This window comes from Panicum hallii, chromosome 5 (genome assembly GCF_002211085.1).
Source record: "Panicum hallii strain FIL2 chromosome 5, PHallii_v3.1, whole genome shotgun sequence".
Classification (NCBI taxonomy): Eukaryota; Viridiplantae; Streptophyta; class Magnoliopsida; order Poales; family Poaceae; genus Panicum; species Panicum hallii.
In genome coordinates this window covers 6,758,432-6,782,213 of record NC_038046.1, presented here as the reverse complement: position 1 = coordinate 6,782,213, position 23,782 = coordinate 6,758,432, and the positions used below count along the sequence as shown (strand labels likewise).

Below are 23,782 nucleotides of genomic sequence, written 5' to 3'. Positions count from 1 at the left end.
TGGGTGGGTTACTGCGACTGACGATGGTCGCCGTTGTTCGGAGCACGCGCGTCTGCTGTTCGCGAAAATGCCTGTGCGGCCACGGTCCTCCTCCTTCCCTGCCTGCGCGTGGTCCGCGCCAGCCCACGCCGCCGCGCGCCCTGCGAGGGCAATGGCGCCACGCATCACGCTTCGCGCATGTGCCGCCGCAATACATGTTCTACAGCAACAGTCCTGCTCCTTTCTTTCATCCATCCAAGCATTCACGAGAGGCGGCTGATGGCAGTAAATGTTTGTTATAGCTCGGCCAGTCGGCCGGCCCTCATCAATGGCGCGCGCGATCGTTCTCCTCTTCCGTCCCGCCGGCGACCCCGGCGCGACGGATCGGAGTGGCCCGCCGCGCCAACTAACCCTGGGCACCGTCCCTGGCGGCGGCATGCTTGCCTGCTCGGCGGCTCGCGGCTCGGCAAGGGGACGCGGCAGCCTGACGGCAGGCACCCGTATCCGCGTGCCTGGTACAGAGTGGTACTGGATCCGTGTGGACTATCCTGAGGGGTCAGCTGCGGTGCCGATGGAGGGATCAGCTGACACGATCCATTCATGGCGTGCGTACCGCGTACGTAAGTACGGCGATGCGTGATGATGATGCTTTTGCAGGTTGCCAGGTGATGTGATTAATTAAGATCTCGTACCATGGCCTTCTTCCTCCCAAGCTTTTGGCTATTTTGTGGAGTACTATGGTAGGAAGGCCCTAGATAATTAGCGCACCATTGTGTGAGTATTAGCATCACCTAATAACAAAACGCTCGTCAAAAGCTTGCCGCCGGTCGCGCCCGTAACATCCGACACCTGTTAAAGAATCGCTCGGCGGCGCTTCGGACCGGTGATCCACCCATGACCCATCCACCTCAACATCCCAATCCGCCATCCTTGACCAGAGCGGTGGGCGGTGGGCTCTCGCTGCCATGGACAGCGACTGACCTGTGGGGATGTTGATGAAACCTTGCCCCACCTGTCAGCGTGCAATCCCGTTGAACCCAACACCTGGGCCTGGCCTCTGTCCGTCCAAAAGACCCCGCCGACTTCCAGTTCCAGGCTTACCGCCTCAAGTACACTTTGTTTGGGAGTAGTAATTTATTACCAGCCCTTTCGCTACCACCACGCCGTGCCACGAGCGGCCAAAATCCACTGACCATTGGGACCAGATCCCTTCTGGGCCCACATGGACTAAAGAAACACTCACCAGGTGCCAATACTTACCGCCCGGCGATTCGAAAAATCAAACGAAAGGAAGACTCGAGAATTAAAAAAAAAAGTAAAACCGCGGAGCAAAGCACACGCATCCATCCCTGCCCCGTCTCGCGTCGTAGTCGCCTCCTCTTCCCCCGCGGTCTCAAACCCGCGCACACGCGCAGAAGCCTCGCCGCGAGTGAGAGGGCAAGGAGAGCACGGCGCGGTTCCGCCGATTCGAATCTCTCAGGGCCCGTGCAGTCTCCGGCGGCCGACCCGAAGGATCCTCCTCTCGCCCAATCGCCCGGGTGAGTGCTGGACCGTAACGGCAACCGCTGAGTTCTATCGTTAGCGTTTGGGTTTTGGAGCGGTAGTTTTATTTTCCCCCTTTTGCAGTTGCGGGTGTCGATCTAGTGGCAGTTTTTGGTCTGCGGCGGGGGCCGACATGGAGGACCTTCTGGACACGGAGATCGGGAAGAACGACTACGACTGGTGATTGAATGATTTCTCTCGCTTTTTGGTGATCCGATTTCCTAATTTGGGGATGATTTCATGCTGCACGCGATTGGTTAATCATTTGAATAGTTACTCTGAACTTAGTGACAATGGGTGGCAATGCGGTCTTCTCAAACGGTCTGGAGAGAGGGCCTAGTCGCTCCCGGACGAGTTTGTGTTGATTGTACTTGTTTTCTTCAGGGTCTTTCCCAAAATCATGTTTGGGGGTTTTGGGTCTGATGATTGTGATTGCTTGTGGGCGTTAGCCAAGGTTGGCCTGCCTGGTAGGGACCTTATTTGGACTAGCTGGAGAGTTTGTTGTGCTGAGAGCAAAGATAAGCATGCAACTTGATGGTTGGTGTGTGGGCTCGTTCCGGGAAGAGCAAAGCTCTGGACATTATGTGTATATATTTTTTCTTAGAATAGAATGAGAAATAGGTTTTCGTACTTCAGAATGTCTTCAAATTATCAAACATTAGAATTACTCTATTGCTGTTTAGATGACATACCGTGATTTATGTAGAACAAGATCGCATTGCCCATGTAGTTCTGAAATTTTGAAAGTACACTGATCAAACTATGGGTTGACTTATCATGTGAATACAAGTTTAGTTGAAATGTGTATTGCTTTCATGCAACCATCCCATTTCGATTGCACTTATTGAACATGGTAGCTTCACCTGTATCAGCAGGGTCCAGACCCATCTGCAGGAGCTTTAGGGCAAGGCTGGGTTGTTACAGTAGCAGGGGCAACAGCTTGAGGTCATTTCTAGGTCGTAGTCTCAACACATTCCATGGCTTAATGGCTTATGTGCAAAATAAACTAGCCTGTGCCATAGAATGGCTTGTAATCGGACTGTTTTTTTCACTTATCTTAATATAATGATGTACAATATCCTGCATGTTCGATAACAAAATAGTGATGTACAATACTCATTCATTTTCACGAAAAAATATAAACATTTAGTTGTACAATAAGGTTGCTTTGGATGCCATTTTATGAGATTGTTCCAAAATGGATTGTTATGTTGTTGCCTTGTTGGTCAAAATTTAGGAGTTGACTTCCATTTATGCTTGCTTGAACCTCATCATTTCACAGCTAAGGATTTCTGATATTTGCTGTGCGGGTGCATGTGTGATGTGTGCATGATTGACTACATATGTTGTCCTGATCTTATGTAACATATGTAATGCATTCCTCAGGCTTCTGACACCCCCTGGAACCCCCCGTGTTCCTGCATTAGATGCTGCTCAGAAAGACCCATCCTCAACTGTGACTAAACGCACTGTTACCAGATCATCCTCGACAACTAGAGCTTCAAAGGTTGGTACAATTACTATTATTAGATGCCATATGTTTGCAACATATTTCTTGATTCTTTATATAGGTGTCAGGATACCTTGTGAAGACTATATATTTTATATTACCAGTGGCATTTGAATTCACTCAGGCCACATTAATGGTTTGCTTGCATAAGGAATAACAATGTACTGCTGCATTCAAGTTGTATGCATCAAATTTACCTGCGGTATCAAGGATATTATTCTATTGGTCTATATTATTGCCACATGCTTGCAACGATCTTTTATGCATGCTTTATGGAATCTACAACTGCAAAGGTAGGAATTTTAACTACTGGGATTTCAGAGTTTATGGTGGATTTAAGAGTAATTTGTGTCTAGCTTCAAGAAGTTGCTAGAATCATCTTCTGGACAGTCTTAGATAGTATGCGTAAGAGTGATAATAAAATTCTTGATCATCTGGGCAGCCTGTTAAATTAGTGGATGTTAGACGTGGGTATTGCAACATAGTACATCCTCTATTTGAGTATTTTCAAAAATCATATCTTGATGATTTGTCAATATGGTCAGAAAAGCTGTCCTTAGAAATAATCATTATTTGCGCAATCGGCAGAAACCGCTGTTCTTCTCATAGTGCGATGCTTATTGACTTGCTTAATAATTTGATACCCATATTTGAAAACCCTTAAATTATTGCACACATCTCTCAGATGTAAGTTGTACAACATGCGGTACATTTGCATCCACAGTGTACTGGAATTTACTTTTGAGAAACGAAAGTTAAATATCATGTAATTTAGAATGGCAAACTTGATAATCACACCATCTTCAGTCCAACTGTGAGAACATACTCAGCTACAGACTTGTTTCTTGAAACTTTCTCTACAGCTGCTCATATCGTGGTGGATCATGATTATAGTTAACATAGCTTTGTATATGTTTGTTGCAGCTTTCCTCTTCTGAACCAGAGAATGGGCATTCAGCATTTTCCACTAGACCAGCACGAAGTAATTCTGTCTCCCGCCCGGCAGTTCAATCTACTCTTATGTCTAGCAACAACAGGTCATCAATCTTCACTGCAAACATTTCCTCTGTCAGTTCAAGACCTACAACCCCGAGCAAGCGGACTGCCACTATTACTGCATCAAAGCCATCTGTTCCATCTTCACGTCCAGTGCCAACACGGTCCTCTACACCTGTCAAGGCCCGTCCGTCTACACCAACTAAAACTCGTCCATCTACTCCAGTGAAAAATCATCCTTCTGTGTCTAGCTCTATGGCCAACTCTACTGCTTCCAAGACCACATCAGCGCAAAGCTCAAGATCATCAACTCCAACTTCTCGGTCTCGAATCTTGTCTACTTCATCTTCAAACACAACTAGTGCAGTGAGTCGTCCCAGCTCATCGTCTGGTAAAATTCCTGCAATAACTCGTACCAGTTCTTCATCAAGTACAGTTCCTTCAGTGAGCCGTTCTAGCTCTCGGTCATCCACACCCACTCGTCAGCCTACCATGCGTTCGTCAACACCATCTGTTGGTCGCTCACCTTCTGTTGGGCGGATTTCTGGCAGCAATAACTTGACTTCTAATGGCAGAGCCTTAGCTAGTAGTGGTCGGAGTTCAGCACCTTCGTCAGCACCATCATCCCGTCCAAGTTCCCCAAATACACGGCTGCGAGCTCCAGTTCGCCCACTAGATATTCCAGATTTCCCAAGTGAAACTCCACCAAACTTAAGGACTAAACTGCCAGAAAGACCACTCTCTGCTGGTAGAGTACGACCAGGTATGTCTTTGGGGGTCAGGTCAACCCCGAATGCTGAACCAGTTCCCACAGCTCCTGTAAAAAAGATGTCTGTGCCTGCTATCACTCGAAGTAAGTTCTCTGATATACAATCAAAGACATCTCCTACCAATGGACACCAAAGTAGGCAGAGTGAAAGATCTTCTTTGGAAGGTCAAACGACTAGAACCTCGCGGTCTGTCACAGCAGCTGGCAATGGATTCGGTAGGACAATATCGAGGAAGTCACTTGACATGGCTATCAAGCACATGGTATGTTCGCCCCTCATTTTTACGTTGAATTCAACAAGGTCTTATGTGTTTCTACCTCTGTCACTTTATCAGAAAAAAGAGAGAAGTAGTTTTCATCTGCATTCAGTTAAGATTGCAACCATCATGTTACTGAATGAAAGTAATTTTCATATTATGCCTATTTCAAATAGTAAATTTGAATGCTTTAAAGAATTTGGTATCTCTTAGAAGATGTTTTCTTTTTTGAAAAAAAAAGACAACGTGAATTGGTAAGTTTTACCTCTTGGATCTGCAGTTGCAAAATTCTCTCTTGTTACTTCGAGTTTGTAAGTTTGCACTTTTTTAGGTTGTTGTGATTTTAAGTAACAATTTTGTTACTTAGAAGAAACTGAATGACTCATATTTATTATAGGACATTCGACACAACTTGGGTGGCATCCGTGGTGCATCTCTTTTTCCTCATAGCATTCGCTCTACTACTACCAAGGGCCGACCAGCTCGAGCATCAGACCCAGGCCATTCCATCACAAATGGTGACCGATATATCACTGATAATGGAAGCAGCAATGGACACTTCTCTGGAGATTCTAGCGGTGCTCTTTCACACAATGGCGGGAGCTCAATTGGTTCCCCTGATAGGGAAAGCACTGCAACAAAAGAGGTTTTGAGTGAACTGGATATATACGCCAATTCACGATATGAGGCGATGTTGCTGAAGGAGGACACCAAGAACACGAGTTGGTTGCACAGCGTGGACGACAAGTCTGACCAGAGCCCAGTGTTTGATCACAGGTTTGAACCGCTTCCTGAGCCATTCGGCCCGCTATGAACTGTTTACAACCCGTAAAGATACTTCATTGTTCTGTTCTTCCCTAGCTATTGCAAACCGTATGCCGCTATCTGTTTCTGTTTTGTCTCCTACTTCCCCCATCTTTTCATAGATCTGCTAGAACAGATAAAGATTGTGGGGTTTGTACCTTGTACTCCTTTGATAGCTTGAATCTCCATTTTGAGCGATTTTTGTGCTGGAAATCCAATGTATGGGACACAATATATACTCAATTTACAACCTTGACATCTTTATGATGTGTAAGTTTCAACTGTTCACGGTACGATGATGTAAACCACTTTATTCCTGGCTTTGCATTGACTTACAATTGGAAAAATGGCAAAAGAAAAACACACAATACAAGCAATGGGGATTTCAAAACCCCCTGCATGGCTGCATCTAAATTGTTACAGTTTAACACCCGTGGTTGTGTGCTCGATATTGTTCACAGATAACCTCCAGTGTAACTCTAGATGCTCCACTGTTGCTTACACATCATATAACTCGCGTGGACCACACTAACATTGCGGCATTATCACAACATGCTCACACGTGGCATTATCATTGCATCATTTTTATAATTCTTCCCCTAAATAGAAATTCTAGTGATTACCATTGAATTAAAGAGTGCACGATCCGTGATGAAGCAGTAAAGTCATGCTTAAGGCCTGACGATAGCCATATCGAATGGTCTATGATGCTGTCAGGGGATCTGGAAACTCATTAAAAATGAAGGTACTTGGCTGTAACAATTTGAGATGTAAAAAACCCCTAGCTTCCATGTTCTTTTCGCCTTTTCCCCTTTATACTAATCTAAATTCTTAAAGCTGGTCGTATTACTATCACACTAGCTGACATGTCTGTCTGGGACAATGTTTGCTGGAAATCGAGTCAAGTCCAAATGTGCTCCCGGTGCCCTTCAAGTGGGATCTTGAGCAGCTGGTTGACCTAATAACTCCACTGGTCTCTGTGACAGTGGTTCAACCACTCTGATTCACAAGCATTCTAACCTGAGCTAAGAACATGTCTCCAAATTTACAGTTCTTTTATTTGCCCCAGGTAAAGTTTTGCCTGGAGGTTCTTCTCCTTGGAGTTTACCTGTCTGTCCGTTGTCGTCAACCTTGTGCTAAACTTGAAATTTTGAAATGTTTATGCTAATCGTCTGCTTAATATTTTTCTCGTGTGGGTCTGCTCGGTTGCTCCTCTGGAAAAGTTTCGCGTTCGGGCATTGGCTTGCCAGTCGATTCATCCAGGCTGCTGAGAAGACAGGAGCGGCGAAGTTGGATGGGAACATAAATTTTGTTTTTGGATCCGTACATGCTACTACCAAATTGATTGTTTAGATGTGGCCATGTATAGATTATGGTACTGTAGATCTGTAGGATGGCTAAACCACCAATCTATGGACCACGAGATGCAACCATTCCGTTGTCATGTTGCGTTGGAGCATGATGACCTTTTGCATTGTCTTGTCAAATAGTGAAACGTGCTGGAGCATTACCTGAAGAACCGGCAGATTCTTAGACAAGATACTTAAAGATAATCCATAGAAGCCACATATACGCACGCAGAGAGACAAGCTGTTAAAGAGTCAACCAACTGCAGTCCTTCGTTTTGAATTTTTGGCACAAATTTGACGGAGTTCTACACATCATCATGGCTAGCTCCTTTGTTCTGTTACTCTTGCAGTTTCACTCCCATCTGTTCACACGCCCTTGGAGTTCGGATGCTTTGCCTGAAGTAGTGAAGTGGGTTGTTGATCGGAGACGTTAGCAATCATAAAATTTGTGTTGCGTTGCTCTCACACTCCACCAACTACACCTACCATAGTATACGTTGACAGGAATTGATCAATATACTGGAGTACCCACCAATGATCTTCGAATAAGAAAAAGAAAAACGATACCAGAATCATTGTACTATACCAGATTCTTTTCAGAAATTCGACTTGAGAATTCAAGCTCGGAGATTTATAAAATTTAGAAAGGAAGAGTATAATTCCTGATTTTTTTTTGAAAAAGGGAGAAAGAAAACAACCTAGTAGACCACGCTGGATACTGCCTAATCATACTACCAGGTAAACATAGGTTGATGTTTTTTGGTTGATCATACGATAAAACCAAGGCAGCAGAAGATTGTTGTGGTCAATGAGCCAGGCTGCCAGTGCCAGAGAGGCCACGCCAGCGCATCTCCTGCAGGTCTGCAGGTTGCGGCTCACGCCGACGTCGTCACGCTCAGGGGCAAATCCGTCACTCAATAATCCCCAGAACCAAACGCCCGACACGCTTCTCTTAAATGCACACCAAATGTGTACACACAAGCGACGCGCCCAGCCCGCAGCACACTTGAGTTCTCACTGCGCCTTCCCCGGTGCCCGCGCCACGTCCACACTCCCCTCCACGCTCCAGGCCACACCCCGCGACACTCCGGACAGAGGGGCACAGCCGCACAGGCACGAGAACAGCTCAGTCGCGGCGAGCTCCCGGGTCTCCAGCGAGCGGGCAGGAGGAGAGAGAGTGAGGGGGCCGGCGTGGGCTCCCGCCGAGGCTCTCCGCGGCGCCTCGGCGCAATGCTGTCCTTCTCCGGGGGCAGATCGGGCTGAGTCGCGGTCGCGGCTCTCGAATCGGCGCCGTCCTCGCGTGGTTCCGGCCGGAGGTCGGATCTTGCGGCGGAAGACCCGAGAAGGGAGAGTGGGAGGCGGCCGTTTGTGGATTTTCTGCTCGCCGGAGGTTTGGGACCTTCCCCGTTTCTTCAGTCCGCTTTCTTGTTTTCTGCAATCGTTTCCTTCGGTGCTCGATTTTGGTGCCAAGATTAGGAATTTGTCTGGATTGGCTCCCATTCCCCACCTTTGTGAGAGGATTTAGGCAGGGAATATGGGATACTGTAGGTTGTTGAAATGTAGTTTGTTATGTTCGACCTTTTTGCAAAAGATCACTGTTTAGGATTTGATAAAATGTGAGTAGCTGCTATTTTTTTTTCTTCAGCAGACGATAAAATTGACCCATTTTTTTAGTGTTTGAAGAGTTGGGTAGTTTGAATCTTCCATTGTTTAAAGAACCACCTGGGAAGTACTTGGTACTACTCTCTGGAGTGATGAGTTCTTGGTTACTTTTCCTTTTCTAGATGTGTTAGTAATCCATTTTTTCATATGGGAAAAAATTATGCTACTATGGTGTAAATGCTATTTGTGTGGTTGAGACAGTCATATCCTCACTTTACTGGGTTCACAAACGGTTGCGCGGATGGATTCGCGTGTAGGGCCACGCCAGGCTAGCCCATCCAGGCCATTAGAACAACGGCATTAATTCACCAGTCCCCCACCAAAAGTTCAAAGCTCTCGTCTTTTTCCCTCCTTTGGTTTCTTGCATTGCATCAGAGAGCTTTCGCTTTTATGTGCTAACCTTTAGTATATGTGCCATCACTTTTGGTAAGCATTTGGTTCGTTAGAACGTAACGGGCATGACTGCTGTATCAGGTGTAGAAGGAAGGTTTGGGTGAGCTAGAATGCAGTATTATGCGGTAGTACATTATGGAGATTCACGTCCAAGTACAGGAATCTAGCAGTTTTTCCCTCTGGGAGAATTTGGCTAAACAATTCTTGGCATCATCTGCCACTGTTCTCTTATAATGGTTAATTAGTCATAATTCCAGTGCTTGGGGACAGTGTTTATAAGTATTTTTGTTGCTAATCTATTAAGATAATGAGGTATGTGCTTTATTAAAAGGAGGCTCGTGACTGATGACTGATGGCTACTTTCTGATGTGATATGGATGGTTTGCTTTTGTCATATGCTCCTAATCCCAACCCCAACTGCCCCGTTTAAAAATAGGAAGATAAACTATGGCAGGTCGGTTTGATGGTTGTCTATGGTTGAGACTAGGTGAAAAGACTCTGAGGGTCATGTGTGTTTCCTTTCAGAGGGGCGCCCTGCATAGTATGCCTCGCTATGGAACCACTTTAATCCAGTTTTTTTCTTTTTATTTCAACAAACATTTTGCTCTGACCATGGGAAGTCCAGTTGCTAAAGTGAATTATTCTGGGTTATACAAAGTCCTAGCGTAGGGAGGTAGAGTTTGGGTAGCTCTCAATGCTGCCCTGAAACTCCTGAAAAAATTGTCATGTTGTACAAGTTACACTCTGTTGTTTGTGTTCTAATGCAGTACCTTTTGTAGTTTTAGTGTGTCACAGTTCTGTAGGCCGTAAGAGTTGTATTTTGTAATAGAATATCTGCAATTTATTTATTAAACAAGGGAGTCTGTTTTTTGAAATGAGCTAAGATGAGGCCTTTATATGGAACTAGGTAGAGATGCTACTGACAGGCTGTTAGTACAAGAAAATGTCCTACTTTCCACCTATCTATCTGAAGATCACTTTTGTGTTCTGGGGATTAAAATGTCTGATGTATTATTTTCTACAACATTGCCAACATTTGCAAGATGCCCATCTTTTCTCAAATTTCTCAGCTCTTGATTGTCTTTATTTTTCTCATTAGGAAGTTAGTGATGAAAGTGTGTCAGAGGTCAAAAGTTTATGTATCATTCTTCATATACTGGATTCTTTTATGTATCATTCTTCATATACTGGATTCTTTCTTTTATATGAAATACTTTCTTGATGTTATCTGCTGTTCGCTAACTTCTGTTTCTTTTTCTGTGCTGCTAGAGGATTGAAGTTCTGATGGGAAAGCGTGTATAGTATTGCTGAATCCAATTCTCTTCCAGCAAGTCTCAACCATGCAACCTCATACAGTGATAGCCTTTGTGGCTGTTTCTCTCCTTTTTGCAAGCATTCCTCATGCCAAAAGTGCTGATCTCAACTCTGACAAGCAGGCTCTTCTTGCATTTGCTGCTTCACTGCCCCATGGCAGGAAGCTCAACTGGAGCTCCACAACACCTGTCTGCACATCTTGGGTCGGGGTGACATGCACACCAGATAAGAGCCGTGTACATACACTACGGCTACCTGCTGTAGGACTCTTTGGTCCAATTCCATCGGACACTCTTGGAAAGCTTGATGCCTTGGAGGTATTGAGCCTTAGGTCCAATCGCCTTACTGTTGACCTCCCTCCTGATGTAGGATCTATTCCTGCCCTCCATTCCCTCTACCTTCAGCATAATAACCTGTCTGGAATCATACCAACTTCCCTCTCTTCCAGTTTAACATTCTTAGACCTGTCATACAACACTTTTGATGGAGAAATCCCATTGAAGGTGCAAAATCTTACTCAACTTACTGCATTGCTTCTCCAGAACAACTCACTTTCTGGGCCCATCCCTGACCTCCAACTCCCCAAATTGAGACATTTGAATTTGAGCAATAATAATCTCAGTGGGCCAATACCGCCTTCGTTGCAGAAATTTCCAGCAAGTTCCTTCTTGGGGAATGCTTTTCTCTGTGGATTTCCTTTGGAACCATGTCCAGGAACCGCACCTTCTCCTTCTCCAGTATCGCCACCATCACCCAGTAAGACCAAGAAGAGCTTATGGAAAAAGATCAAAACTATTGTGATAATTGCACTTGCTGCTGTTGGAGGAGTACTGTTGCTTATTTTGATTCTCGTGCTCTTGATATGTATTTTCAAGAGAAAGAGGCACACTGAACCTACCCCAGCTTCGTCCAAAGGAAAGGCTGTTGCAGGTGGCAGGGCAGAAAATCCTAAGGAAGACTACAGCAGTGGTGTTCAGGAAGCAGAGAGGAATAAGTTGGTTTTCTTTGAGGGCAGTTCATATAATTTTGACTTGGAAGATTTACTGAGAGCTTCTGCTGAAGTTCTTGGGAAAGGAAGTTATGGAACCACCTACAAAGCTGTTCTTGAGGATGGCACCACTGTTGTGGTCAAGAGACTGAAGGAAGTGGTGGTGGGCAAGAAGGAGTTTGAACAGCAGATGGAGATAATTGGCAGGGTTGGCCAGCACCAAAATGTTGTTCCATTGCGTGCTTACTATTACTCCAAGGATGAGAAGCTATTGGTGTTTGACTATGTCCCGTCTGGTAGCCTTGCTGCTGTTTTGCATGGTATGTTCTTTGCTTGCCTATTTAATTATTACCAATTAGCACTTTATTTCTGGCTTTCTATCCTGTTGAACTTGTTCCTTAATACTGAAGCCACAAATTGGTAATTCAGGTTGACTAATATGCACCAGTTCAAGGTTATATCTATATAGCTAGAAAATCATAAAATCAAAACTATAGATTCATTTTGACTGTTACAGTGAAATCAAAATGCTATTAGTGGGTTCAGGAGTGGGCTAAATATCTATTTTGAAAACTTCTTTAATTTCCTTGTGAAGCTTCATGCTTTAATGTAACTAATAAACTAGGGTGGTTCCTTCAGTAGATATAATTTTTTTTTGCATCGGTCTAACTTTTGTGATCTGATTTTTTTCCTAGAGAGAGACCATCACATATCACCTTTCTGTTTGGATTGTGCTCTTTAATCTTATCATTAAAAGAAATTGGCTCGAGTAGTATTGTATTTTGTGCTATAATTGATCTGTTAGCTCTTGTTTCATTATGAGGTCATTTGGAGAATGTCTTTTTTTCCCTTCTCTGACAGAAAGAATCAACTAAACTTATTATCATTTCTCCAAGTTAATTACATTTCCCTTTTAGTTTCAAACCATGAGTTAGAAAATGTGCAGGCATCATCTTTCAAAATGGAAATGCACGGGAAATAGCATTCACTGTAAGTGTATTAATAAGATTCAGACATTTTGATTCCTCAAAAAATAAAAAGATTCAAACATTTAGGGTTATGTTTTTAATGTGTGTTAACTTATGCCTGAAGCATCAGTCTTTGTTGAAGAGAAATTGTCTAATGTGTGTTGACCGTTGAAATGAAATGACACTATTGCATTTCATTGTAACTACTTTCAGGGAATAAATCTGCTGGAAGAGCTCCATTGGACTGGGAGACAAGGGTCAAGATATCGCTTGATGTAGCCAGTGGTATTGCTCATCTTCATGCGGAGGGAGGTGGGAAGTTCATCCATGGCAACATCAAAGCATCGAACGTCCTCCTATCACAGAACCAGGATGGTTGTGTGTCTGAGTTTGGCTTGGCACAGCTCATGACCACTCCACAGGCGCCCCCACGGCTTGTTGGATACCGAGCACCAGAAGTCCTTGAGACCAAAAAACCAACACAAAAGTCCGACATCTACAGCTTCGGTGTCTTGCTCCTCGAAATGCTAACCGGAAAAGCCCCTCTCAGATCTCCTGGGCGCGAGGATTCCATCGAGCACCTTCCAAGATGGGTGCAGTCTGTGGTTCGTGAAGAATGGACCGCCGAGGTCTTCGACGTGGACTTGTTAAGGCATCCCAATGTCGAGGACGAGATGGTTCAGATGCTCCAGGTTGCAATGGCATGCGTGGCCATTGCCCCTGACCAGCGGCCTAAGATGGAGGAGGTGATAAGGAGGATCACGGAGATCCGGAACTCCTACTCTTCGGGGACAAGGACACCCCTAGAGGACAAGCCGGAGACTGCCCAAGCACCATGAGGGGTACAACATAGTTTAGCCAGAGATGGTAGCTAGGTTGCATAGTGAATTGCCTATAGAGCTTCAGCAAAGTTGATAGCCACCTGCGTAGCGCAGTTTTCTGCCGATCCCCGGTCGTTTCAGTAAATCTGTTGTGCATTTTTTTCTCTTACTTATTCTAGCCATCTGATTGATAATCCATGCCATTGTATCGTTCAGTTAAATCAGTAGCTCTTCTGATTTTCATAGGATAATGTTGCTCTGTAATTTGACATAATCTCTGCAGCGTGATTAATGAATTTGATTTCCCTTGTACATTTCTGCCACTCACCAGTCGGATCTCGCTGTGCTTTTGCATAGATCTGGTGCCCCTCCCCTGCCCCTTTTCTTGAGGGTTTTTGGTTCGTAGCTGTTGGAAAGATCGAACCAGACGAGGCCATTGCATATCTGGTTGCTGGTGCCCGGTGAGTTGCAACCGCTTGCTGGTGGCACCGTCCTTAGCAAACGACGATGCGCTCTTGTGCCACTTGATTCATGACTGCTCCGTACGCGCGTGCTTGGAGGCAGTCTCGCAGGAAGGCTGTAGCCGTGCGCGTCTTCACGGCAGCGGCAACGGCGGCAGGCCCGCGGCGTGCTTGGTTGCCGGGGTCGGCGGCAGTCGTGATGGCATTCATGCGCCGGGGCCGCGATTTCACGTGGCGGTCATCGGACGCCGTGCCGTGCGCACGCTGGCGGATGGTGACGAGGGAGGAGACGAGGAGTTCCGGCTGCCTGCCTTTTCTCATGGCAGTTAGGAGAGAGAGAGACCTTGCTAATTTGCAAGGTCATTGGCGAAGTTGGAAACTGGAAAATTTGATGCTCGCTTCAGCTTCAGGCCTTTTGACTGGACTCCCTCAATTACAATTACACTGTTACAGGTGCACCCGGACTAAAGGGTTGTCTCAAAAGCACAAAATCTAACAAAATATTGTTCTAGGTTAGACGTTGCTCTTCAATAATATACTCAATCCGTTTCAAATTGTAGGTCGTTTTGCTAAATTTAAATACATAGATTTTACTATGCATCTAGACAGGCTAAAACGATCTATAATTTGAAACGGAGGGAGTATTGTATTTCGGAAATACAGTATCCCTATGACTGCGAGTGATACGGAGTGACTATATCAAACTTAAATTTGAAAATATGTTTGCATTCTTCCAAAGAAATCACAGCACCGCGTAGATCATCCTTCATGAACCAATCAATAATCATGTTCTTTTTAGTACGTATTGGCATTCATGATGAATATTATGAAGAATTTAGCGAATGGGCCTCTAGCTGACTTGGTTAGAGGGCTCTAGTAGCATCTCCTCAAATCCTAGGTTCGACTCCCCGTCTTCGAGTTCGGGGAGATCATCCTTCATGAACCAATCAATAATCATGTTCTTTTTAGTACGTATTGGCATTCATGATGAATATTATGAAGAATTTAGCGAATGGGCCTCTAGCTGACTTGGTTAGAGGGCTCTAGTAGCATCTCCTCAAATCCTAGGTTCGACTCCCCGTCTTCGAGTTCGGGGATTGGTTATGGTTCTCCATGTAAGGGTGGGGTAGGAGTTTGGGAATTCGGGGATTGGTGACGGTTCTCCGTGTAAGGGTGGGGTAGGAGTTTGAGAATTTTCTCGGTCTGCGTGAGAGAACTTATTTCACTAACGCTCAGGGAGCGGCTAGCCCCTCGCAAGCCGAGTTTTTTATTATGAAGGATTTAATAGATATAACAACATGGGCGATAAATGATGTAACAAGATTATTATTGCATCTAACATAAATGTCTGAATTCATACAAGTTTAGTGGTAGAAACCAGTTTTTCCTTTCATTTATTGGAAAAGCAATTTCTAGTTGTACAAACTGACCGGAACTAGTAAATTTCTGGGTCACAAATGTGTTCGATATACATAGGCAACTTAAGGCCTTTACCTATCCTGAATCTGAACTTCAATAAAGTGTTCTTTTTTGTATACACATGGAACGAACGGCGTTCACCTTGGAGCAGCTCGTTCTCAAACTAGATGGAGCAAGGCATCGTTAAGCAGCAGTCTCGAACTAGATGGAGCAGGGCATCGTTAAGCAGCAGCTTTACCACGCTGTACAGGAGCTCGGAGGGAAGCTCTGTAGGCGGCATCTGACTTCTCAATGCCATCAAAGATGTAGCCAAAAGGCGGCATCCTGACGTATGTTCCTGAACCAGGAGCGATATTCAGCACACCATCCTCCCATACCACTCGCCCCCTTGATATCGTGATTTCCACCATTCCCTACACCAAATGAACAGGATATACTCAGAAGTCGGATTCGAGTTCCATACCAAATACTGTTGTTTAATGTGTGAAGAAGAACTGACCTTTCCTTTCCTGCCTACGTATACATTTGTGTTGGACCTTGAATGGTGTGTGTGGGCACCCATCACAAAGCTCCTTTCAGGGTTTAGGAGGATGATATCTGCGTCAGATCCTTCCAGGATTGCTCCTTTCCGAGGGTACATGTTGAAGATCTTGGCACTGAAAAGGGTTCAGTAATTTCTATCATTGTAGTTTGGTAGTTGAACAATGCATCCGGATAAGACTAAACTTTAGCCCTGTCACATCAAAGAGAATTTCTTTTAGGAGTATTAAATAAAATTTAATTATCAAACTAATTGTAGAACCCCTGGGCTAATTCACGAGACAAATCTAACGAGGCATATTAATCCATGATTAGCGGACGGTTACTGTAGCATCACTATTGCAAATCATGGATTAATTAGGCTTATTAAATTCGTCTAAAAAATTAGCACATATCCATGCAAAAAAAATTTAGGCAAATTTTATTTTATACTCCTAAATGACAAGATTCTTTTTGATGTGCGGGGCTAAAGTTTAGCCCCTGGAACCAAATGGGGACTAACTGGTTACTGCAAAAGTAAATCCTGGTTCCAGCAGAGTTAATATGCAATACCATTCCGTGCTTGTCACTCTGACATAGTCGGTGACAGAAATCTTGCCGGTCTCCTGTAGAAATTGCATAAACATCAGAGCAGAAGAACTGACTACAGAATCTAAGGACTACTGATGCCAATTTCTTTTTAAACCGTTTTAAAAACTGAACTTACCACCATGCTATCCCAAATTATATGCATCCGTTCCTCCAGACCTGGATTCAAGTATTCAAGGGAGAGATGTCTTACTTGACTTAAATTAACATTGAAACAGAACAAGATTACAATATTCACTTTTAGCAATTATTAGGTCCATAGGTCCTACCATTTACACCATTGGGAATCTTCCGAAAATCATCAGAGCCAAAGGCTTTCTGTGTGGAATTGAATATGCAGTGATCAGTACCTACAAGCTGCATAGAAACAAAGTACAATTAGATGCTTATGCAACTATGCAAAATGCAACATAAGTTTCCTTATCCATAGCAGGTAAGTAAACGTTGCTCAGAAATTAAAAAATACATTGATTATTTGCTAAAAAGGAAAGTACAATTTTCAGTGGTGACTGGCTCCATATTTTGGAGTATGCCACAAGTGCATCACCTGTAAAATTCCCGATGAAAGAGCAGCTTGGAGTGCTTTACCGACTACCGTGACCTGCTTCCCGGATTGGAGGACTCATCACATACCTAGAAGCACATATGAGATACATGAGATATAATCCAAAAAAAATACTAGTGAGCTTATTTTCCAATTTACTTTGAAGCAATTGTGAAGTCAGGATTCCAAAGCCAAGAATCATCAAGAGCTAGTCCAGAAACCACTGGTTCACCAATAACTCTCTGCCCTGCAAAGTTTTCGGTTTACATTAACCTAGTCAAGTTGTTGAATGTTACTTAGTAAGTCAAGCAAGATATTCAGTACATGACAAAATATAGAATCATCCAGTTCTCAGGCCCCATGAGGTCACCAAAAACCAGGCAACCTCTGAAAATAGTAGCCCCATTTGAGAGTAGGAACTCTGGTATGGCTCCAAAGTGGAGACAAACCAAATAGTGGAAGAAAAGGTGTCAGGCAGCTTACCTTCTCTTTTAGCCTTGGCAATCTCCTCCATTGCATCAACGCTCATCACATGAACAACGTACAGTGGCGTATTGATGAACTTTGCTAAGCGGATTGCCCATGCAGTTGCTTCTCCTTCCAACTGCGGGAATAGGAAGATAAAATGATTTGACTCTTCCAGTAGCTTCATGTGAGTAAAGTAAAAAAAAAAAACTCGACCCCTGGGGATTGACCTCCCCCGAGGTTTGACACGAAAGATAGAAGTTTTTCTCTTCCGCAGGATCGAGAAAAGGCCACGAACCCTGGCTATTCAGGACGTGCCACTGACGGCGAAGGCGCACCTGCGGATGCGTATCACGCTGCAACCGCCAGTGGACCAAGCATTTCCTGTTAAATAGCACAGCAAGTGGCCTTTTTTTAACTCCGTGTGAACCTGCGTCAAGCAGCGCTCGAACCCGGGCGGCAGTCACTCCACCAAGCTGCCTTACCAACACGCTACACGGCAGGCGCTCCAACGCGCCTTACCAACCCGGGCGGCAGGTGCTCCATGTGAGTAAAGTACAAAAGTTCCTAAGTGCCTTTATTATCAGCAGAAACCTGAACATATATTATATATCAAGGAGAATAACAATAAAAGCTTGTATTACAATTGGAGGCCTTGAGAGAGCATGCCCTTCTGGACCAGTTATCCCAAGATTGATCATCCGCTGTTGTCCTTCGGCAACAGCATCCCCATTCTCTGCATGAACCATAGCCAGGGCACCAAGCGACTTGCATTTCTGTAGGCCTTGCAGGAGGAGGTCATCAGTGACCATCAGGGAACCCTTATATGCCATGAAGAACTTGAAATAATTCATCCCTGCAATTGTTCCAATGTATTCATTTTAGCATCTAACAAAATATCAATCATGTCATTGAAAATATTTTACTGATACCTTATATGCCATTGAAGTTTTGTAAAGCCATACAAAGAGGCTACTTTACTTTATGTAACAGTAATGCAAAGCAATCATAGGTACAGAAAACCAAAATGCACACTGACCATGTTCCTTAACCATCACTTCCATTTCCCTTGCAACCTCGTCATTCCACTTGGTAATGGCCATGTTAAAGCCATAATCCATGGCAGCATTTGCTGCTTTCTGCTTGTAGGATTCCACGCCTGCAGTCAAGTTGCCGTTCACAGGAATGACGAAGTCAATGTGCATCGTCGTCCCACCAGCCAGTGCAGCAGCATGCCCACTGAAGAAGTCATCTATGCTCACCGTGCCCATGAACTCCATTGCCAAGTGCGTGTGATGGTCAATTCCACCTGGAAATTCCTACGGAAGGTTGATAAACCGAGCAACAAGTAACAACAGATTCCGTAAATATTCACCACATGTCCATATCACATCAGTAAGAATTCACCTGGCATAACATATTTTCCAGTTGCGTCGATCACCCTTACATTATCATCACCGACCTAGAAATGAGTAAATGACACGATGAGTCGATGACAGAAGACTTGTAAACTGTGTGATTTTTTTGCGATCATAAACAATTGATTCTTCCATCATAGAAAAATAAAGTGTCAGGAATCCCAAGCCACTTGGCATCCGGGAACATGGATGCAAGTGGGAGCCATCCTCGAACCAAGTAGAACACTGGGATCTAAGCAATCTCGCGGAGGCGCGGCGAGCACTCACCGGGAAGTTGGGCCGGATGGCGACGATGACGCCGTCCTCGATGTAGACGTCGGCCTCCTCCGCCCGGTGCGCGTTCACCACCGTGCCGCCCTTGATCAGGATCCTCGCGCCGTCCCCTCCACCGCCGCAGCCGGCGTCACCCTCCGCCGCGCAGAACTGCCACCTGCGCAGCCGAATCCAGCCACTTTAGGCGACCAACCAGAGCCTCGAAACGTGCGACGACCAGTGGAAGGGCAACGGGACAGAGCCGAAGCACACCCACCTCGTGCGCCGGATGAGACGCCGCGACGGCGACGGCGAGCAGCGGCAGCAGGAGGAGGAGTCGGCGGGAGGGCGTTGTCATGGCACGGCGGCCCGCGCTGCCGGCGGAGTGGTCCGTGGTCGAGCCGCGAGCGGAGAAGCAGAGCAGATGAGAGTCGCCGTCGCAGCCTCGCTTGGAGTACCTGAAAAGGCAAGCCCCCATATTTTCAGACGGGATTCCCGAATTACCCCCGGGCCACCTTGCATATTCGGTTCACCACGCACCAACCGAGGCCAAAGACCACCACCACCACCATCATCCTTCCCCAGCTCCGCAGGCTCTTCACCGCCCACCCTCCGCTTCGGAGACGCGCCGATCCAGATCCAGGTACCCTACCGCCTGAACCACAGCTCCCTCCCTTCTCCTGTAGGCCTCCTCGGCGTCCCCGTGCTCCCGTCACAGGCGTGGATTGGAGATCCATCCTAGGCTGGATTCGATCCCTTTTTGTTTGGTTAGGAAGCCCTAGATTGCTTAGGCGGATTGATCGTTTTGCTCTGCAGAGTATCTTCTCTGCTGCGAGACCTGAAATCCCATGCATCCAGTTCGTTGCGGATTTGCTTGCTGTGTGGTGGCGTACTGAATTGATACCGGTTCAATTTCGCAATTTTTTTGGGTGTTCAACTTGACTCCCATGCCCCCACGCTGGTTCTGCCCCTGGGTTTAGCAGTAGCGGGGGTTGATCTGATGTCCACAGATCGTGCTGCGTGTATTTTTGCTAGTGCTAAGATAATTCATGCAGCTAAGTTTGTAACCGGTAACCTTATCGGTCCAATTGATACCTGATTGGTGTCTTATATGCTTGTATTGAACGAGAATCAGGTCAAGCTTTGGTGTATTTTGTGAATCCTCATAGATTTTAATGTTAATGTCTGGTTTACTTAGGATGAGGCATTGAGGCGGTACAGTATTAGCCAAATAATGCCTGCCCCTATACTTTTTTATTCTTCTGTTTACTCATGCTGCCAGTTTATTTAATCTAAGTAGCAGTAGATTAGAACTTTGTTTCACTCTTGTGTTATAATTCAACAAAATACTCACGATATGTGAATGTTATGAAAGTAGGGGCTTATCATGGCATCAAAACGTATCCTCAAGGAATTAAAGGACTTGCAGAAGGACCCTCCGACATCATGCAGTGCAGGTTCGGGCTTGTTTACCAGTGGATTTATGAATGATGCCATATCTGAGCATTCATACATGTTGTTACTTTGTGGATACTAATTAAACTGCTCATCTCTGATCAAGTTACAGGGTAGAAGCTCATGGTAGGAAATCTTTGTTATGCTAGAGAATAGAATTTTGTTGTGAAGTTATATACAAATATTTTGTCTGCCATATATTTCTGTACTTTGAATGATCAGGAAACTGGAATTGTTCATGGGTGTGGTTCTGTCAGGAATCTGTCATAAGAAATTTTGAATTCTATATATTTGTAATGCAGTTTGTCAGCTGGGATTGCTGTAATCGCAGATTTATTTATGAATACATGTTTATTCACCATTCTTGTTCAGGATACTGTGAAATGTATCTGTTGCCATCTTGTTAATGTCTCATGTTGTACTAATCGCTGATGTTGATGTTTGATTGTCAAAAAAGAAGTGTCCAGAACAGAGCATCTTACTTTTCTTTATTTATTAAAAAATATCACTTGAGTCCTGAGCTCTGATTTTATTTTTGCTCTCTTCGATGTACTTTTCTTCTACACACTTTGGCATTCATGGATTATAGGTTTCTATTTATTTAGGTCCTGCTGGTGAGGATATGTTCCACTGGCAGGCAACCATCATGGGTCCTCCCGATAGTCCATATGCTGGAGGTGTTTTCTTAGTGAACATTCATTTCCCTCCGGACTACCCCTTCAAGCCTCCAAAGGTTAGCGTCAGTTTTATTCCAGAGTTAAATTATCTGTTATTTGTTTTTTCTTTATTAAAGGATGGAAAATGCTCTGCTGTCAATCTCTTCTGTAATGTCTTACTGTGAAGAGGTGTTCTTGTTAGCTACCTACACATTTCATGAATGTAATAGTCTTAATTCTCATATGTATGTTCTCCCCCAGATTTTGACCTGCAGGGTCAACTAACACTTCTATTTCTATTATCTTTGCTTTTTAGCATTTCATTTATCATCATTATGTCGATGTTTATTCCTTTTTTTCTGATTATTGTCAATATTCTTCACAGTGAACGTTTTTTTTAAATGTTTTTCTCTGTATGTTTTCTCCTGTTTCTGTTGATCATCATTGAACTATCTCGTTTATAGGTATCTTTTAAGACGAAGGTGTTCCATCCGAATATCAATAGCAATGGGAGCATATGTCTCGACATTCTTAAGGAGCAGTGGAGCCCTGCTTTGACAATCTCTAAGGTTCTGACACAACTGCAGTACTACTTTATAGCTTCTTGAAATTTGATATTGCAAGTCTTTGTCACCTGGTAATGGTAACAATCTTTAAATGTTAGAAGATTTGATGATGTATTGCTGTTTTTCCATTCTAATGATTCAGAATAAAAATTGGCTTGAGTAGTACTATTTCTGGTTTATGCAGTTAGCAACTCAGCATAATTTTGAGTTTATGGTAGAATATAGATTGCAAGTGTCTCTTTCTGTTCAAGATTTACGCGTGCTCAAATAGCACTGGAGAAATTATTATATTTGTTTAGGATCTGTAGTTTTGTATTTATACACCTTTCAGCTACAGGACTATCGGGTAATTGTGCAAGTCTCTCTTCAAGCTCACTTAATCTACAACTGCATTCAGTATGTAGTATGCAATCCTCAAAAACATGCATACTAATGTGTAGCTGCACAACTAACAACCATCCTTTTATGTTTCAGGTTTTGCTTTCTATCTGCTCACTGCTTACTGATCCCAACCCAGATGACCCTCTTGTCCCTGAGATTGCTCACATGTACAAGACGGACCGGCCTAAGTACGAGGCGACAGCCCGCAGCTGGACCCAGAAGTATGCCATGGGATGAAATGAAGGCCCCAAATTCGGCTTCCTGCACAGATGCAGACGATTGTGATGTTGCCCCTATAAACTGTTTCTGGGGCCGTTATGTTCTTCCATTCCTTGTGGTCCGTGTGCATTCTCCGATCCATGTAGGATCGAGCCCTAGCCCAACATCAACCTATCATTGCCGTCGATAATGAGATGACTTGTGCTTGCTGTGATAACTATGCTAGCGTTGATGTTATTTGGTAAATGGTTCTCGCTGAAGATGCCTGTTGTGGCTGTGGGCTTGTGGCCTGCTGTGGTATATGATGATGTTATCCGAGTCCCGTGAAAGTTGGGCTCTCGGGGCACCTATCTCTAGAGCTCTGCCTCTGTTGCCCATCGCCCGCTTGAAGAACAGCCAGGCGATGCCAATGCCTTCGCCCTCAATTGCCGGAAACCGTTCAGACTGCAGAGGACTGTTCTACTGACACGTGGGGACCAAACTCGTCGATTGCGTCCTGGTCTCTCCAACTTGAGTCGGCGTATTGAAAATGAAACCAGAAGCACCAGTCCACACCCAGTAGTACGGCTACCTAAAGCCATGAAAGGGGCAACTCCCCGCCAACATCACTGGACTATCATTGCAGCTGCCGCCAACTAACTCGTTAGATGCGTATGTGTTTGATGTATAACGCAGGGTTCTTCATGACGAGCAGCAATGCCGCAACGATCACGTATCAGCTACCAAAACGGGAAGAGTTTATCCTGTCTATATAGGAGGTTGAATAGGGGAAATGAGTGAAGGTAAACGTGAAGCTATCTTCCCGGACGTGTAGAAAAAATAAATGACAAAGAAAATCCTAGCCGGCCTATTAGCTCAGTTGGTTAGAGCGTCGTGCTAATAATGCGAAGGTCGCAGGTTCTCGAGACCTGCATGGGCCACAATTAACCTCTTTTTTGAAATTTCTGCTTAATCAATTCCTTTCATCTTTCACGTCCAGGCACTCAGATATGAGTTCTTGCCGTTTGGCACTGCACCAAAACCTAATGCTTTGCTTGGAGGATGCTTCAAGTTTGAAATGTTCTCACGTCCAGCGCAGAGAAAAGAGGGGGGGGGGGGGGGGTGCGTACACCACGACACGGTCGCAACTCCAACGACAGCGATGCCGATTCCGACAGCCGTATGATGATCCCGATCCTGGCGTTGACGTCGATGGCGAGCGAGCACAAGTGGACAAGCGGGAATTTTCAGTCCCGCCCGTGTCACCTCTCTCACACGGTTCCTGCCTTCCCGGTGCCAATGGCTTCCTAGTTTTGACTTTTGACCGCGCGTCTTTTCCGCGGCTGTTTCACCTTCCCTCCCATTCGCGTCAACTGCATTCGCTGGGGGAGGCGAGCCTGAAGGTTTGTCCCGACAGGGGTATGGACCCTTCGATTTCCCTCTCGTCGCGTCTTGGACAGTGAACTGATGCGATAGCGGCTAGTATG

General features: G+C 44.9%; 3 protein-coding genes and 1 pseudogene across 5 annotated transcripts; 3 read left to right on the top strand and 1 right to left on the bottom strand.

Annotated features, from left to right (window-relative positions):
• The first annotated feature begins 1,382 nt into the window (after positions 1-1,382).
• On the top strand, positions 1,383-6,150 carry LOC112892204 (proteoglycan 4-like). Of its 2 annotated transcripts, XM_025959335.1 has the most exons (5): positions 1,383-1,517; positions 1,606-1,701; positions 2,908-3,028; positions 3,956-5,059; positions 5,451-6,150. In XM_025959335.1, exons 2-5 carry the CDS (start codon positions 1,655-1,657, stop codon positions 5,865-5,867), a joined length of 1,689 nt encoding a protein of 562 aa, XP_025815120.1. In that variant the 5' UTR covers positions 1,383-1,517; positions 1,606-1,654; the 3' UTR covers positions 5,868-6,150. The 2 variants fall into 2 exon arrangements, with proteins under 2 accessions (XP_025815120.1, XP_025815121.1); XM_025959336.1 differs by lacking the exons at positions 1,383-1,517; positions 1,606-1,701; positions 2,908-3,028 and adding an exon at positions 3,116-3,324 and having other exon boundaries at positions 5,451-5,891.
• A 2,062-nt stretch (positions 6,151-8,212) lies between these two features.
• On the top strand, positions 8,213-13,666 carry LOC112892202 (probable inactive receptor kinase At5g58300). Its single transcript, XM_025959332.1, has 3 exons — positions 8,213-8,596; positions 10,531-11,883; positions 12,745-13,666. Exons 2-3 carry the CDS (start codon positions 10,602-10,604, stop codon positions 13,368-13,370), a joined length of 1,908 nt encoding a protein of 635 aa, XP_025815117.1. The 5' UTR covers positions 8,213-8,596; positions 10,531-10,601; the 3' UTR covers positions 13,371-13,666.
• A 1,510-nt stretch (positions 13,667-15,176) lies between these two features.
• LOC112892980 lies at positions 15,177-19,525 on the bottom strand (annotated as a pseudogene).
• Positions 19,526-22,576, top strand: LOC112892981 (ubiquitin-conjugating enzyme E2-17 kDa-like). Of its 2 annotated transcripts, none has more exons than XM_025960102.1 (5): positions 19,526-19,682; positions 20,418-20,496; positions 21,100-21,227; positions 21,615-21,719; positions 22,191-22,576. In XM_025960102.1, exons 2-5 carry the CDS (start codon positions 20,427-20,429, stop codon positions 22,332-22,334), a joined length of 447 nt encoding a protein of 148 aa, XP_025815887.1. In that variant the 5' UTR covers positions 19,526-19,682; positions 20,418-20,426; the 3' UTR covers positions 22,335-22,576. The 2 variants fall into 2 exon arrangements, with proteins under 2 accessions (XP_025815887.1, XP_025815888.1); XM_025960103.1 differs by having other exon boundaries at positions 19,544-19,682; positions 20,415-20,496.
• Positions 22,577-23,782: the final 1,206 nt, after the last annotated feature.

Coding starts and splice junctions, on each gene's coding strand:
- LOC112892204 (XM_025959335.1), top strand. CDS start 1,655: ATGGAGGACCTTCTGGACACGGAGATCGGGAAGAACGACTACGACTG. Junction 3,029..3,955: donor CGACAACTAGAGCTTCAAAG/GTTGGTACAATT, acceptor TGTTTGTTGCAG/CTTTCCTCTTCTGAACCAGA. Junction 5,060..5,450: donor ACATGGCTATCAAGCACATG/GTATGTTCGCCC, acceptor TATTTATTATAG/GACATTCGACACAACTTGGG.
- LOC112892202 (XM_025959332.1), top strand. CDS start 10,602: ATGCAACCTCATACAGTGATAGCCTTTGTGGCTGTTTCTCTCCTTTTT. Junction 11,884..12,744: donor CCTTGCTGCTGTTTTGCATG/GTATGTTCTTTG, acceptor AACTACTTTCAG/GGAATAAATCTGCTGGAAGA.
- LOC112892981 (XM_025960102.1), top strand. CDS start 20,427: ATGGCATCAAAACGTATCCTCAAGGAATTAAAGGACTTGCAGAAGGAC. Junction 20,497..21,099: donor TCCGACATCATGCAGTGCAG/GTTCGGGCTTGT, acceptor CTATTTATTTAG/GTCCTGCTGGTGAGGATATG. Junction 21,228..21,614: donor ACCCCTTCAAGCCTCCAAAG/GTTAGCGTCAGT, acceptor TCTCGTTTATAG/GTATCTTTTAAGACGAAGGT.